The 15,877-nt window shown below is 57.3% G+C and overlaps 1 protein-coding gene across 4 annotated transcripts; it reads right to left on the reverse strand.

Annotated features, from left to right (window-relative positions):
* Positions 1–2,898: 2,898 nt before the first annotated feature.
* ZNF696 (zinc finger protein 696) lies at positions 2,899–8,491 on the reverse strand. Of its 4 annotated transcripts, none has more exons than XM_088022714.1 (4): positions 8,455–8,491; positions 7,057–7,160; positions 6,394–6,552; positions 2,899–4,531 (listed from the first exon to the last, which is right to left on the reverse strand). In XM_088022714.1, the coding sequence occupies exons 2-4, from the start codon at positions 7,088–7,090 to the stop codon at positions 3,423–3,425; spliced, it is 1,302 nt and encodes a 433-aa protein (XP_087878840.1). In that variant the 5' UTR covers positions 7,091–7,160; positions 8,455–8,491; the 3' UTR covers positions 2,899–3,422. The 4 variants fall into 4 exon arrangements, 3 of the variants coding, with proteins under 3 accessions (XP_087878840.1, XP_087878842.1, XP_087878843.1); XM_088022716.1 differs by having other exon boundaries at positions 7,057–7,163; positions 8,455–8,487; XM_088022717.1 differs by lacking the exons at positions 6,394–6,552; positions 8,455–8,491 and having other exon boundaries at positions 7,057–8,443.
* Positions 8,492–15,877: the final 7,386 nt, after the last annotated feature.

Below are 15,877 nucleotides of genomic sequence, written 5' to 3' on the forward strand. Positions count from 1 at the left end.
ATGCAAATACTCATCTTCCCCAGGTGGGGTTGGCTGCTCTCTCCCTGACTGACCTCACCTTCACCTCCATTCTCAACCCTGCACAAGATGAGAGCTTGGGCCTGGCTGGAGAGTAGGGATTGGGTGGGCTGTGGCAGCCAGCTGCTGATAAAGTTGGAATTTGCATAATCATGGGGCGTGTCATCGCAGGGCCTCACTGGGTGTCCTCTCCTTCACCCTTTCTTCTCCTGGGGCTCCCATCAGGCCCACGCTAGACCGTCTTATTCTGCTTTACAAATCCTTTCACATTTCCTTTAGATTTTTCATCTCCTTGTCTGGGTGGTATCCGATTTCCTTGGATGTATCTTCCACTACATTAATGCTCTCTTCAGCAGTGTCTAATCTGCTATTTAACCTACCCACTGAGTTCTATTTCAACAATTCTATTTTTCATTTCTAAAAGTTCTTTAAAAACCCTGCCTGTCTATGCCTGATAGTCCTTTATTGCTTTCTCATTGCTATGATTTGTCTTATTTCTGTACATACTTCATACATAACTATTCCCTTGCCTGCATTATCTGGCGATTTCATTATCTGCAGTTCTTTGAGGTTTATGTCTACTGTTTGCTGTTTTTGTTGACCCTCATTCAGTGAGACCTTCCTATATGGTTGGTGATGTCAGCTCATTGCTTGACCTTATAAACAGGAATACTACAGGTCTAAGTAGGGGAAGATTTCCTCCAAAGATTGATTGCTTTGGCTTCTCCTGGTATCTGAGAGGGACCACGAACCTGGGACCCTTCAGCCTATCTGAGGATTTGGGCTCAGCTTGGGAATCCTGGGCTCAGTTTTCCACCTCACCATTGGCCCAAGAGCTGTGGTACCACTGAGTGCACTCTGAGGGCAACTCTGCCCCTACAGGCTGCACAACCCTTGGCCTAAACTCACATCAGAAAAGAAATAGGTGCCCACAAGAGCCCTAGACTTGTACTGCTGTTTTGGAGGTCCCAGCAAGTTATAGGACCCAAAATAACTCACAATCAGTAGTTAAGCTAGAGCAGATGATAACCATGAAATGGCATCAAACCACAGCCTGACCAGCACAGATCTGGATCATGAAGCTGGACCCTAGGACTCATGGCCAGGTGACTGCTCAGATTTATCTTAGTCATTACAGTAAACTTTCAACAAGATGACCTCACTCAATTCATTATGGCAGAGTTCTAGGATGTGCAACAAAGATACTTCGCCACTCCTACCTGGCAAATAAAACATATCTGTATCCATGACACTGTCATGATGTGATGTAAAATGTTAAGTTATGAATAGTGAATTCACTTAAATTTTACTTTCTGCCTTCTCTGACTGCAGATTCCAAGGTTCCATGAGTGAACACATTTCTCATACCCTTTCACACCCCCTAGTGCACCCTGACCTCTGCTTTGTACACAACATTTAGCCCATCTGTTGATTAAATCTTTTGAAGAACCGGCTTAGGAATCACCACTCCTGGGATCTCTTCCCAATTTTTCCCTTGCCCTGATCATCTGTGTGTGCCTCTCTCCTGTGCTCTTGGTTCCCTGGAGGTACTTCTGTTACTGGGCTTTTTATTGGGCACACACAGATGGCTTTCCTTGCTTGTCTCACTCTCTAACCTGTAAAGTCTCTGAGTGCTCACATCATGCTGGTTTTGTCTCTCCCAGATCAGTGGCAGAGAGCCTGGACAAGTAAGTGCTTAGGAAACATTTGTTGAAAGTACAAATACCTTTCTTTTTTCCTTTTTTAAAAGAGAGAGCACCCTAGCGGGGTGGGGCAGAGGGAGAGGGAGAGGGAGAGGGAGAGAATCCCAAGCAGACTGTGCTAAGCACAGAGCTCAACACGGGGCCCAATCTCATGACCTTGAGATCATACCTGAGCCCAATTAAAAGTCAGATGCTCAACCAACTGAGCCACCCAGGTGCCCCAAGAATATAAATATCTTGAATCACTGAATTCTACTCCAAAAACCAATACTGCACTGTATGTTGACCAAGTAAAATTTAAATTAAAAAAAAAAGAAAGTACAAGATCTTATACTTCCTTTTCTTGTACTGCCTTTATGAGGCTGAGCAGAGTTCTGCAAGCTGCATATTCTGAAATGGGTGTGAAAACACAGATCTGTATTCTCTCCTCTGGCTGAGCCTGTGGTCTCCTCTGTAAACCATCTTTCACACACTCCCCTACATATTTCACGGACACTCTTTGGTGGAGTATATTCTGCTTTGGCATACTCTGTATCGAGGGCTGTGGTAAAACAATTCTGGCTACAGGAGCTCCTACTTGGATGGAGACACAGATATAAACACAGAGCTTTGATACAAAATAGAGAGTGACTCTTTCCTTTTAAAAAGTGCTATGGAGGGCGCCTGGGTGGCTCAGTTGGTTAAGCGACTGCCTTCAGCTCAGGTCATGATCCTGGAGTCCCGGGATCGAGTCCTGCATCGGGCTCCCTGCTCAGCGGGGAGTCTGCTTCTCCCTCTGACCCTCTTGGATCTCGTGCTCTCTCTCTCTCTCTCTATCTCATTCTCTCTCTCAAATAAATAAATAAAATCTTTAAAAAAAAAAAAAGTGCTATGGAGGGTCGCCTGGGTGGCTCAGTCGTTATGCGTCTGCCTTTGGCTTAGGTCATGATCCCAGGGTCCTGGGATCGAGTCCCACATTGGGCTCCCTGCTCAGTGGGAAGCCTGCTTCTCCCTCTCCCACTCCCCCTGTTTGTGTTCCCTCTCTCCCTGTGTCTCTCTCTGTCAAATAAATAAATAAAATCTTTAAAAAAAAAAGTGCTATGGAACTAAGAAAACAACAACAATAAAAAGCGAAACAAAGAAATACTGATAAATCTCAAAAACATTAAGCAGAGGGAAAGAAGTCAGACATAAAAAGTATATGTTAAATCATTCTATTTACATAAAGTTCTAGAACAAGCAAAACTATAGTGACAGAAACGAGATCACTGGTTGCCTCTGAGGCTAAGGGGGCGATGGAGATAGTCTATTATCTTGATACCTTGGTGGTTCTAAAGGTCAAAGCAGGTTATATTTGTCAAATCTCATAAAACCCAGCCCTTAAGATCATGCACTTCACCATATGTAAATTATACATCAACAAAGTGTTAGGAATATGAAATTAGTTTCAGTGGATACACGTCCCCCTCAGATCTCCCTCCTTTGGGGAAGTCTGCATTCCCCACTATAAAGCAGCCTTCCCTCGGACTCATCCTTCTCTTCTGACTTCTGGGCAGGGGGGCCGCGGAGGCACTGGGGGCTTCCCCATGGCAAGAACTTAAAGCACCAGGCTGCTTCCTCATCCTCCTCATGCAGGTGGGATGAAGTACACAGCCCTCCAGGTGCAGCCAGTTTCACGGGTGCTGTACCCACCGCGCCCTGGCCCGTTCACCCACGGTGGGCTCAGTCTGTGCCATGGATGCGCTGGTGCTGGATCAGGTGCGAGCTCAGGCGGAAGGTGCGGCCGCACTCGGTGCAGCGGAAAGGCTTCTCCCCGGTGTGGACCCGCCGGTGCCGGAAGAAGCCCGACAGCGCCCTGAAGGCACGGCCACACTCCCCGCATGCGTAGGGCTTCTCCCCGGTGTGGATGCGCCGGTGCTCGCTGAGGAAGGAGCTGCGGCTGAAGGCGCGGCCACACTCGGGGCAGGCGTAGGGCTTCTCGCCCGTGTGCACTCGCCGGTGCTGGAGGAGGTTGGAGCTCTGGCTGAAGGCCTGGCCGCACTCTTGACATTCGTAGGGGCTCTCCCCGTGGTGGGTGCGCTGGTGCCGGGCCACATTGGAGCTGTGGAGGAAGGCCTTCCCGCACTCGCTGCACGCATACGGCCTCTCGCCCGTGTGTGTCCTCTGGTGCTTGGTGGCATCTGACCGCTGACCGAAGGACTTGCCACACTCAGCACATCCATACGGCTTCTCTCCCGTGTGAATTCGCTGGTGCCTGACAAGGTTGAAGCTCTGGCTGAAGGCTCTCCCGCACTCCTTGCACACGTAGGGCTTCTCCCCGTGGTGGGTGCGCTGGTGCCGGACCACGTGCGAGCTGTGGATGAATGCCTTCCCACAGTCACTGCACGCGTATGGCTTCTCCCCGGAGTGAATGCTCTGATGCTTTGCCACGTCCGAATAGCATTTGAAGCTCCGGTCGCAGGTGTCACACTGATAAGGCCGCCCTTTGCGGGGGCCTCTCCCACCCTCGGCAGAGCGAGTGTTCAGGGTGGTGTCTGACCGGGACCCACTGCTCTCTAGGCCATTCTGCCCTCCAGGTTTCTCAGAAAAAACTGGTACCCTAGGGGAATCTCTGGGCCTGTCTCCAGCCTCCTCATTCCCACAGCCGTCTGGAAGCCCCAGTGCCCAGGGAGGCCCCTGTAACGGGCCCAGCACTCTCTCTCCATGGCATGCCCCTTCTTCTTCCAAAGCCTCCTGCTTTGGCGTTGGCTTCGTGCTCTGAGCCCCTCGCTCTGCCACTGAAGCAGCACAGCCAGAAGCCTGGCTGCCGCCTGATGCCTGTGCCAGGGGGGCTGGAAAAGAGGGTCAGAGACGTGTGACTGGAGGCCTAAGGAAGCTTGGATGGTACACAGCCGCATGAGAGTGGACAGGGTGGTGGCCGGCGGGGTCACGGCAGCGCTGACAGTAACAGCCTGCAGCAGACACCTGTGCCGCTCCTGCCCAGCTCTCCCCAGCACCCGGCGCCTCTGGTCCTTCTGCTGGGACTCCGGGGTAGCCTGAGCCTCTACCCTCAGGCTCAGGAGAGCGGGAGACAGAAGCCCGGGCTCTGGGTGCCCCCGTGTGGCCTGGAAGGCAAAGAACACGGGCAGCAAACCAGAGCCAGAGGAACACCAAAGCAGAGGTACTGGGAGGCACAGGGTAAGAGAGCCCCGGCGGCACATGCCGTGGTCCCAGCTCACTTCTCCAACCCTGGACTCCCCAAGACAACTCTGTCCTTGACACCTCACCACAACCCACCAAACCCAAAGGGCCTCTGGTCCAGGCAAGTAAAAGAATCCTTCCTCAGACAGAAATCAGTGCCAAGAGTAAGCAACAGCCAGTGACTGGAGCCAGCCGGCTGGACTGAGGGGCCTCCCAGTCCCGGCTGCTCGGTGGTGAGACTGCCGGTGGCCCCGGGCACAGACAACACACCGATTTAGGCAAATGGCTTTAGGGATGTGGTCACAAAACAGAACGCCAGGCAGTTCTTGCCACGTTCAACCTCAAGAGTAGCTTTCCGAGGGGCCGAGCCTGTGGTACTGGAGCACCTCCCAAGAACTGAGCCAGCCCAGGTGATAAAGGCCCCTGCACGGGGCAGGGGCAACGGGGGCAAGGCCAGTATTCCCCGGGGCAGGAGAGAACAGGCAGGCACCCACAGCCACTGTCCATCGATTCCCTAACAAGGGCGCTGTCCAATTGAGCAACTGGAGATGGGGAGAGGCCCCAGGCACAGGGCTAAGAAACAGGAGGCCCTCTGCGGAGGCCCAGTCTGGTCTTGTGGTTTGGTAGATGTAGAAGTTCAATCAACTCATAGGCACTGGTTTTTGAAGCAAGAGTTTTCAAAATTAAAATGGGGGGGGGGGGCACATACACCCTTTCCAGTTCCAGTGGGTCAGGCTTCAGGTCCTGTGAACTGCTTGCCTCCTGAGGCCATCCCAGGCACCAGCAGGCAGCACCGTGTGCGTGGGGGGGGTCCTCTCAGTGATAACTGCCAAGGGCTCCCTGCGGAGCCCTAAACATGGAGCCCTTGTTCTCGACTGGGGCAGTTTTGCCCGCATGGCACATTTGGCTATGTGGGAAAACAGGTTTGGTTGTCTCAACTGGGAGGGGCGGTACTGGCGTCTTGTGGGTGGAGGCTGGGGATGCTGAATATTCTAGAATGCCCAGGACACCCTTACAACGAGGAGTCTTCCATCCCAGAATGTCCAGTGCTAGGGCTGAGAAACCCTGACGGAGGGAAGTCTTCCTAAAAGGTTAGAACTCGGCTTCTAACCAAGAAATTCAGCCCCCTGGCAAAAATGCTGGTCTCCCAACTGAAGGGCCCCATCAGGCCCACCACTGGTCTCACGCTCGCCTGTATCCCGCTGTCAGGCCACAGATCCCCTGACACGTGCTCGGGACCAGCAACCAAGAGACGGTGCTCTTTATTCCCTTTAAAATGTGTGTTTTGTTGTGACCTGTTTCTCTTCTACCACTCTGTGTATGTTGACATTTGCTAAAATTATTACTTAGTCCAAGACTGTGGGACTGTGAAGAACCCCGTCTGGACCAGATCTGCCAGGATTAAGGTCAGTGGAGGGAGGGAGAGGCACGTCCGGGACTTGAAGGGCAGCTTCACGGCAGGGCCCAAAGAAGGGATGAGTGTTTGTTTGTGGACTCGGGGTAGCTGAATCACCTGACACAGGGGCTCTCTGACTCCAAGGGAGAACAGGTGCAGGTGTGGAGGGCATGCAGTATGTCCTGGCAGCATGGCCATACTCCACCCAGGCTCCCGCTGCCGAACATGCCGCATCAGAGTAGCATGGTGGAAGAGCCTGAGGCAGTGCGAGCGTCCCTGTGAGGGGAAGGCGGCGTTGTCCTGAGCACTGCTTGTCTCACATGGAAGTAACAGCAACAACACTAAGCTGGATAGGAGTCCTCAGCTTCAACAGCCCACAAGCATGGCCTTAAATCTTCAGAATAGAGGGGGGCCCAGAGCCTGGGAGGGCAGTGGGTGGAAGGCCAGCCAGACTTCCACTCCTCATACTCTTCCGGGTCACCTAGTCTAAGCCCAGGCTAGCCGGGGTCCTGAGAAGTCTCCAGACTGGGGCGGGGCGGGGGGGCGGGGAGAGAGGGGGGAAGGGAGGCAAGAAAGAGACAGGGGTGCAGAGTTTGGCCATGAGAGCAAAGGTGAGGACAGCAGGCAGTAGGGGTGGGAGCTGTGTTAGGCAAAGAAGGGGACGGGGCAGTGCTGCCCGAGTCCAGCTACATCCCCTAGCAGCCAGGCAGGTGGGCTCTGGGAGCCCTGATTCCTAAGCTGTCCCCTCCCCCCTAACCCCACTGGCTGTCCACCCCTCACCTGTGTGTGTGTCCATCAGGGTAGCCCTCTCCATGGTGTTCTGGAGACCCAGGCCTGGGGGCTCTCCTTGCTGTGCCTTGCAGAAGCACCAGGAGTGGGGACACCTGCTTGAGTAAGAAAGAAAACAAGGGGAAAAAGTGACAGGGAAGGTGGGGGTGACCCCAGAGCCACTCCTGGGGACTCCACGGGCCTGTGTCTGCCGCTAGAAATCAAAGTCATGACTGAACAGACAAACCAGTAACTAGTGTTCCAGAGAGTACCCCTGGGAATGTTGTCTGGACCATGCTGGCTCCCCTGAGGCCTGCCCCCACCCCCTGGCAGGCTGAGGACAGAGCTGGCTGTGGTAGCACCTGCCAGCAGCCTGTCGTGGGCTTGCTCTGTGATGAACAAGCCCAGCATCACTGGTCAGGCCTCAACTGTCTGGAGACACATCGAGGGACGTAACATTTTTCTTGATAATTATGAAGATCTGATTATAAAAGTATGAAACCAAAAAAATAAAAAATTATTTGAGTGATGCAGTTTTGGATTGAGGAATGATTTTGCTATGCTTAACGCCAAAGGTAAAGTCTAGCAGATTTAACTACACATGGAAATTTAGTGTAAAAAAGAAAGAAATGAAAAAAAACCCCAAAAAACCCTGGGGGGCTTGGTGGTATGTTTATAACATGAACTCATACCCTTAAAACATAAAGACCACTACACGTTAACGACAAAACATGACAAACTGGCAAAGGTCACCAAGTAACCCACAAAAGAACGCTGACAGGTGGCCAGTGTATCTTTTAATATAAGTTCCTCATTTGTCCCGCCTCGTTTGCAATTAAAGATAATGCAGAAGATCAGTTTTTACGCTTCAGGATGGTAACACCCTCCGGGCAAGGAGGTCGGGGAGGCCGCTCAGGCCGCGGGCAACGGGTGGATCCACGGGCAGCGGGACGGCCCACAGCCTCCAGGCACCGTCTCCCCTGCGGGGAGCCACCCGACACTGAGGTCACGGTGTTGGCAGAGAGCTACCTGCACGGACACTGCGCCTCCAACTTGTTTAAGAGCGAACCTCGGAAACCACGTCATCGCAACTGAAAACACGGCCTGCTAAAGTGAATGAAGCGACCCCTGGCGACCGTCAGTGACCAGGGGCGGCTGTCCCGAGGCCGTCACACGCTCAGGGAGGCTGTTCCCTGGCCGTCACACCGGGGTCGGGGGGGAACTGTCCCCAAGGCCTTCTCACTGCTCAGGGGGAGACTCCCCTGAGGCTGTCACTCCCCACGGCGCACGAGCAGCTCTTTCGAAGCGAGAGCCCCGCATAAGCACACGTACCCGCGCCCGTACCCGCGCCCAGACCCGGGCCCCACGTGGCCGCTCGCGCACGGCCCGCAGCAGGCCGTCACCACTCACCTGCAGTCCCGCCATTCGCCGGAAGCGCCGCGGTCCCCAGTGCGGGGGCGCGGCACTTCCGGCGACGCTCTAGGCTGCGGGAGGACTGTGCACCTGGCTGCCCAGGCGGCCGCGGCGCGGGCGCTTCCGGTGACGCTCTAGGCCGCGGGGGAGCTGTGCGCTCAGCTGCTCCTCCGGTCGGCTCCCCAGCCTGGAGCTCCAGGCGCTCGTTCCGGTCGCGGCGTCTTCACGGACCCTTCCTGCTCCGGCTCGCCGGCCTCCCAGAGCCGCGACCCTCCCAAGTCTTTGCTCCTTCGCCTGCAGCCAGGCCCGGGTGGGGTCAGGGGCCGCGGGATGAAGAACACGCGGACTAAGGCCGTGCAGGTGGAGAAAGGTGGGGGCGCCCCGGGGGAGGAGGTGGGCCGAATCCGGGGAACCGTGGGCAGAGGGGACCGGGGGAGGGATGTGGGGAAACCTCCTTCAGCGACAGGGGCCGCGAGCGTCCGCGCCGGGAGGGAGCCCCGCAGCTGCCCGCTTCCCGGCGAGTCCTGATGCGGCGCGCACCTCGCGGCCCTCCCTCCCGGCGCGCTGCCCCCCGCTCGGCTGCACCACCTGCGCCCGGGCTCTCTCACCGCTGGTTTCCAGTGCCCGCCCACTTAGGGGCCCGAGGACCCGGGGGAGGCCCCGAGCACCAGCCGTGCGGGCTCTAGGCTGCGTGCGAGGCCGCAATGAGACGCGAGCCAGAGAAGGTGGGTGTGTGAGTGGAGCGGTGTGAGTGACGGACAGTAGCAGCCGCCGCGACTGGGGGGTGGGGAGCGTGAGTGTCATCGTCCCTTGGGGTTGGGTCCTGCTCTTTGGGGAATCCAGGGTACGGTCCTGCCAAAGGCGAGTGCGGGGTGAACAACAGGTGTTACTCCGTAAATCATCAAAGATCATCAAAGGCCGGGGTTGGTTTGAAGCTCATTTCCTGGGGCGTGGTTGGGGTCCGGCTCGTCTCAGGTGTTAGCCAGGCGTTGGGGCCCTAGGACAGAACTCAGAGAATGATTAACTTTCCCGCTTCCCGCTTGGAGTGGGAACCGAGCTTCTTTGGCTTATTCAGGGGCAAATATGGACCATGGGCCTAGCAGAAAAATAGCAGAGATGTAGCCTTTTAAAAAATGATGTCCCTTGGCGCCTGGGTGGCTCAGTCGTTGAGCGTCTGCCTTCGGCTCAGGTCATGATCCCGGAGTCCCGGGATGGAGTCCCGCATCGGGCTCCCTGCTCCGCGGGGCGTCCGCTTCTCCCTCAGACCCTCCTCCCTCTCGTGCTCTCTCTCAAATAAATAGATAAAATCTTTTAAAATAAATAAATAAAAAAATTTTTAAATGGTGTCCCTTTAGCTTCCCCACCTTTATGATCTCAGTTTGTTTGGGTCAGGAGTCTGGGCACAGCCTAGTCACGTCTGTGTTTGGGTCTCTCCCAGGGTACGGTGAAGGTGTGGGTGAGGACTGGGGTCTCTCCTGAGGCTCCAAGGGGGAGCATCTCCTCCCAAGCTCACTTGGTTGTTGGCAGGATTCAGTTCCTGAGGGTGGGACTTAGTAGGAGTTCTCTGGCGTCTCTCCACACATTAGCTAGGGATGCGGGCTTTCCCACATGCACTGCATTCTTGGGTTTCTCGACAGAATGGATGCTCTCATGTTTCATCGCTGCCGAGAAACCTTTACAGCATCTGTGACAGGCATGCGTCATGGGGCTTGGGTCTTGAACGGCATGTCCCCAAGGCACGTACAATTGTCTCTCCGTGCCCCAGGTGCTTTTTCCTATCAATGACTTCCGTGGCCTCTCTTCAGCCTCCTCGTTCAGACATGCTTACAGAAACCCCAGAGCTCAGAGGGCCCCTTGAAACGTGCACCTGCTCCCTGACAGTGCCTCTCTCTACAAGATGCTCTTACAAAAGTCTCTTGCTCTGGTATCCGCCCTGTGTCCTGAACCCCACTCACCAAACAGAAGCACAGGTGGTGAGTGGCCCCTGATGCTGGGCAGGAAGCGGGGCATCATCATAGCTGGGCCGGGCCATCAGTGGTGGACATGGAGGATGCTGGCTATCCAGAAGCTAGGAACTCCGTGCCATCTGCTGCGCCCAGTGCGCCCTCACCCTGATCAACCCAGTGCTGGCCTGTCACCCCACCGCCAACTGTGGGACCTGTTGTCATTCCCCGAACATGCCAGGCCTGCTCCTGCCGCTCTCTCAGCCTTGGCTCCTGCTGCTGCCCAGCCTGGAAAGCTCCAGCTGTGCTGTCCACACACTGGCTCCCTTTCCTCGTCACTGGACACGGGTCTTACATCTCCACAGGGAATACTGCAATGAGGTGTCCACCGTGTCCATCGGCTTGTCGCTGGCTGGGGATAATTTTGATCACGTGGTCAGAGTGTCCATCTGGGTTTCCCACTGTGTGGTTGCGCTTTTCCCTTTGCAACTAATAAAGCCATCCTTGAGGAGAATGATCACACTGCGAAGCTGTGAGGACACGTGGCTGCTGGGGGCGGGATGCGGCCGCTGGACTGGGGGGTGGGGAAGCACTGCAGTGACAACCATGGACACACGCAGAGCTGGAGGCGGTGACTGTCCCTTGGCTTCGTAAGAGAATGCACCAGTGTAGGAAGCACACAGCAAGGCATTAGGAGACCAAGGGACTTGATGTTTGCAAACCATCTAAGGTCTGGGCGGAAAGGATTTGTATAGATATAAACAAATTCGAAGAGTACACTGCTGCCATGTGAGAACTAGTGTGACATCTTTCTATTTGTCTCCATTTCCCAAATTTTCTACAAGACAGTTTGCTTATATAATAGGAGAAAAGGGTTTGGGTCCACCTCCTGTCTTGTATGAACTGCTCTGACAACCGGGAGCCGGAAGAGGGCTCTTTCATTGCTGGCTAGAGTGGTGACTCCATCTGGGCAGCGCATTATTTTTCTTTTCCAGCAGGTTCTGGGGTGCATCTGAGGGGGCCTATTGTTCACTTCTGCTCGGGACCCCTTCCCTCATGCATTCCCGCAAGAGCACGCCTTTCCTTCTGGGAAGTGCTCCTCTCCCTCTGTTCTCCTACATCATTTTGGAGCCCGAGGCCACACGGGGCCCTGCAGAGATGAGAAGTGGAAAGGTGACAGGAAGACCTGGTCACTGCAAGGTTCTGGTCCCCACCAGGAAACCTGGATTCCCTGGGTTGCTGAAGCAGCGCTTGACCCTGTGGGCTGCCCCTGGTCCTTCCAAGCCTCTGTGAGCCCCAGACGGGGCTGAGGAGTTCCTGTTGCTCACACTGTTGCTTTGGCAGTGGTTCCCTTGACTTCAACGGTCCAGGCCCTGGGCCCCCAAGGCTGGGCAAGTGCCTGGAGGAGCGGAGGGGCGTCAGTCGGGCGAGGCAGGGGCGGAGGGGATGAGGGCCAGAGTCACACCGACTGGCCTGCAGCCCCGACCATGCGTGTGGTCTGTCCCTCCACGAATGCAGCCTGTCTGTAGCGCCTCACTGTGTCTGTCACCTCCTCTAGCAGTAAGGACCCCGAGAGACAGAGACTACTCTGCCGAGGAGGAAGTGGGAGTTTCCTGAGGACGGAGCTGGCACGTGGAAAAAGGAAGTGACACGCCTCACTGGGTCAGGATAAGCCTGCCTACTTCTGTGCTGACAGACCAGCACCGGTCGCTGTGGCTGGAAACCACACACGTCCAGTTCACTGCCAGTTGGCGGTCTCTGCTCCACTGGCCTTCCTCATTCCGGGGCTGGGCTGAGAGAACACTGCTGCTCACTAGGCAGAGGGCAGAAAATTCGGAGAAAGCCTGCTGGCTCTTCATGGTTCCCTTTTATTGCAAGACGTAGGCACAGCCTGAGGAAAAAGATGAGGGTCAGGACCACAGAGGACAGGCCTGGCTGGTGGTCAGCAGTGGGCGGGGAGGGGATGAGCCCAGGCCGCCTGAATCCCCCGCTCCCCCCCCACCTCCGCCAGAACAGTTCGGGCCCCAAAGGAGCTTCAGAATGCAAGTGAGGGCGGGAGGGAGAGCACAGGCCGCTCGCCCCAGAAGCTTCCTCAGTACCCAGCAGCCCACCCCCTTCCCGCCTCTGGCCTCCCGCATGCCCTCCAGGCCCCGGCCCCCTCTGGAGCCGTCAATCCCCAAGGGCAGCCTGCCAGCCCACCCGCCCGCATCCTGTGTGCTGGGGCTTTTTCACAGCATCTGGCATCCGTCTTTAACACCCACCACATACTGCGTTACTTATTTCTAATTATAAAAAACACGTAAAAGTTAAAACATTTTAAAAGGATGATCTCGAAGGAGAAACAGTTTCCCCTCCGCATTCCAGGGGGATACCTCGGATATTCTGGAGGACTGCCCCTCCCACAAGCGACATTCCCAACAGCAAGTCCGGCCCCCCGCTCGCGAGCCTTGGTTCCCACGGCCTGGGGGACAGTCCATCCCCCGCCCCCCTCGATCCTGCTGGACAGTCCACCCCCCGCCCCCCTCGATCCTGCTGGACAGTCCACCCCCCCCACCTCCCTAGGCCACATGCGCTGCCCCCCACCCCCGGCCCCGCGCGCCCCCGCGATCCGAGCACTGCGACGGGAACGGGCTGCGCGACCCTGCCCTTGCTCCCGCGCTCCCCACGGCCCGGGGCGAGCTGCCAAGGAGCCGATGAGTCTGTGTCGGGGGCCAAGGACCCGGACCAGAAGCCCGCAGACTTTATGTAAGGGGCCGGACAGTACAGACGATTTGCGTAATAACCTTTCGGAAGAATCCGTCGTTAATGTAAAGACCGTGGGCGTCCGACGGCTGCACGAAAGCCGGGGGCGCGAGCTGCGGTCTGGGGCTCGGCCCGGGGCTGCCGTGGGGGTGTCCGCACCGCCCTCGGACCCTGCGCTTCCCCGCGTGTCTGTCCACGGCAGGCCGCCGGGTCTCCCGCCGGAAGGCCCGGGGTGAGGGCGCACCCCCGCGTCCGGCGCGGCCGCCGGGGCTCCCTGGGCGCTGTGGACGCGCTGGCGGCCGGGTCAGGGACGGGCTGCGGCGGGAGGCGCGTCCGCGCTCCGGGCACGCACCGGGCGGCTCGCCGCTGCGGGACCACGGGCGCTGCGTGAAGAGCGAGCTGTGCACGAAGGCTTTCCCGCGCTCGCACGGCTTCGCGCCGGTGCTTCACCACGTCCGGCCTGCGGCCAAAAACCCTCCCGCCCTCAGCGCCCTCAGGAGCCTCGGGAGGCCGCTCCCCGCGGGGAGGCTTCCAGGGCTGGAGCGCGAGGGCCCCGCTCCGGGCGGCCTTGCCGGACTCGGCCTGGCGGATTGCTGGCTCGCCCAGCTGGGTCTCCCTACACCTAATGGATTCCGAGTGACACCCCCCCCCCCAGCTGGGGTCACAGCTACGGCGTCTCCCGCCTGTCCAGTCTTCCTGGTGGGTCACCGGGCTCATGGCGAGGCTGCCTTTGCCTTTGGGCTCGTGTTCAGGGTTCCTGTCCTCCCTGGGGGCAGCCCCACCAGCCTCTGGGCACCCCCATGGCTTCTGCAGGACCCAGCAAGTCCTTGGCCCAGTGGCCCGGCCTTAGGAGCTCTGCCCGGCCACCCCGCAGACACCTGGGGCTGGGTCTCCTCCAGGGTTTCCTGCAGGAGAATCTGCTTCTCGTTCTGGGGTGCGTGCAAATGTCACCAGACTCTGAGCCACAGCATGGAGAGACTTTGGGGACAGCAACATTGTCTCCTTAGAGCCAGTGGTAAGGGAAAAAGGAAGCAAGGACAGATGCCCGGGGTGGGAAGGGGTGTGTGTGTTGGGGAGGCCAGGCCAGAGGCAGGCTGTGAGAAGGGCCCAGGGCCGGGTGGCAGGGCAGCCGCGACGCCACGGGGACACGGGAAAGGGCTGGCGATGTGCACCTGGAACGTCCTCACGCCCACGTGTAAGCCACAGCAACTTTAGCGCCCTGGGGTTTGGCCTCCTCACGGATGCGCCTCGCCTGGGAGGCTCAGGAGCTGCAAGTGTGGGTTCCCACAGGGCTGTGGTGAGAAGAACCGGCAAGTTGCAAGTTAGCAGGTATAGCGTTCTCTCCCCGAAAAGCTGCGCGAAGCGGAAAGGAGAGCCGGCTCCCACGACTGCGCTAAGGCTGCTCTGGACGCTGGCCTCCCCGCAGAAGGACCGCGGCACCCTGCGTAGGACCAGAAAGACGCGCCCTGCAGCTTGTGTTTGGAGTGCCTCTCGCCCTCCCGGTGCTGGTGCGACAGAGCAGTATCACTGAAAATATCTCAGATCTGCTTACTTTTCCTCAAAACAAACCAGGACTTCTGGTCAAAGATAACTGCGTAGGGGCCTGTTACTTACTTCTTTCCCCCAAACTACTGAAAACAGAGAGAGAATGGAGAATGGCAAGCGGCCAGGTGAGCCCCGCCGCAAGGCCTGGGCGGCCCCACCTCCGACCGCTCTGGCTGCACCGCCCACGGACCGAACACTAACCCGGAGCTGCGGCCTCTGCACCCGGGGCCCCATCTGAGGCCGCGGGCGCGGCCGGCCAGCACTTGGACCGCTGCCGGGAGAGGCCCCAGGCATTCCCACCCACCCAGGTTTCTGCCCACCCCCTCCAACCGCATCGCAGACGACACATGCGCCGAGAGAGGACTGGCGGGGAGACACCCCGGTGGCCCTCCGGTGGGAAATCCCAGTTGTTTTTTTTTTTAAGATTTTATTTATTTATTTGAGAGAGAATGAGAGATAGAGAGCACAAGAGGGAAGAGGGTCAGAGGGAGAAGCAGACTCCCTGCTGAGCAGGGAGCCCGATGCGGGACTCGATCCCGGGACTCCAGGATCATGACCTGAGCCGAAGGCAGTCGCTTAACCAACTGAGCCACCCAGGAGCCCGGGAAATCCCAGTTTCAACGGGGGGAAGTCTCAGCACAGTGAGACCCAGCAGCTGCCCGGGCTGGTCTCAACCCGCAGGGTGCTGTGGAACCCAGGAGAACCCACCGGAGGGCCTGTCCCTGCTGTGCCTGATGCTGGGGATGCACATGTGCAGGACAGGGCACCATAGTGCCTGCCCCCACCGGAGGGCCTGCCCTTGGGGCACTCCCGGAAAAGGGAGACACTCAGAGGCCTGGCCGTGTGGGGTGGCTGGCGCCCAGCAGCGGTACATGGAGGCAGGGCAGCGGCTGACTCTGCTGGGAGAGAGGCCGCGGGCACTGCCCCAGCGGGTTCTGAAGTGTGAGCAGGAGTGTGGGAAGGGGCTCTGCGGCAAAAGAGAGCAGAGGGAAAGGCAGGCGGCCAGGGGCCTAGCTGTACTGACCTCTCTGGAGCCACCAGTGGGTTCTAGCTAATAACCTCGAGAAGTAAAAATGGGGGTCAAAGCAAAGAGGTTCATGTTGAGAAGCTATTTAGAATTTTTAAAGTCCTCTTTGAAGCACAAGATAGAATAGTTTACTAGGATTTCATTGTACATCGTTAATTTCTTG

This window comes from Eumetopias jubatus, unplaced genomic scaffold (genome assembly GCF_037043125.1).
Source record: "Eumetopias jubatus isolate StellerSeaLion01/CBP00866 unplaced genomic scaffold, mEumJub1_p1.0 scaffold_4, whole genome shotgun sequence".
Classification (NCBI taxonomy): domain Eukaryota; kingdom Metazoa; phylum Chordata; class Mammalia; order Carnivora; family Otariidae; genus Eumetopias; species Eumetopias jubatus.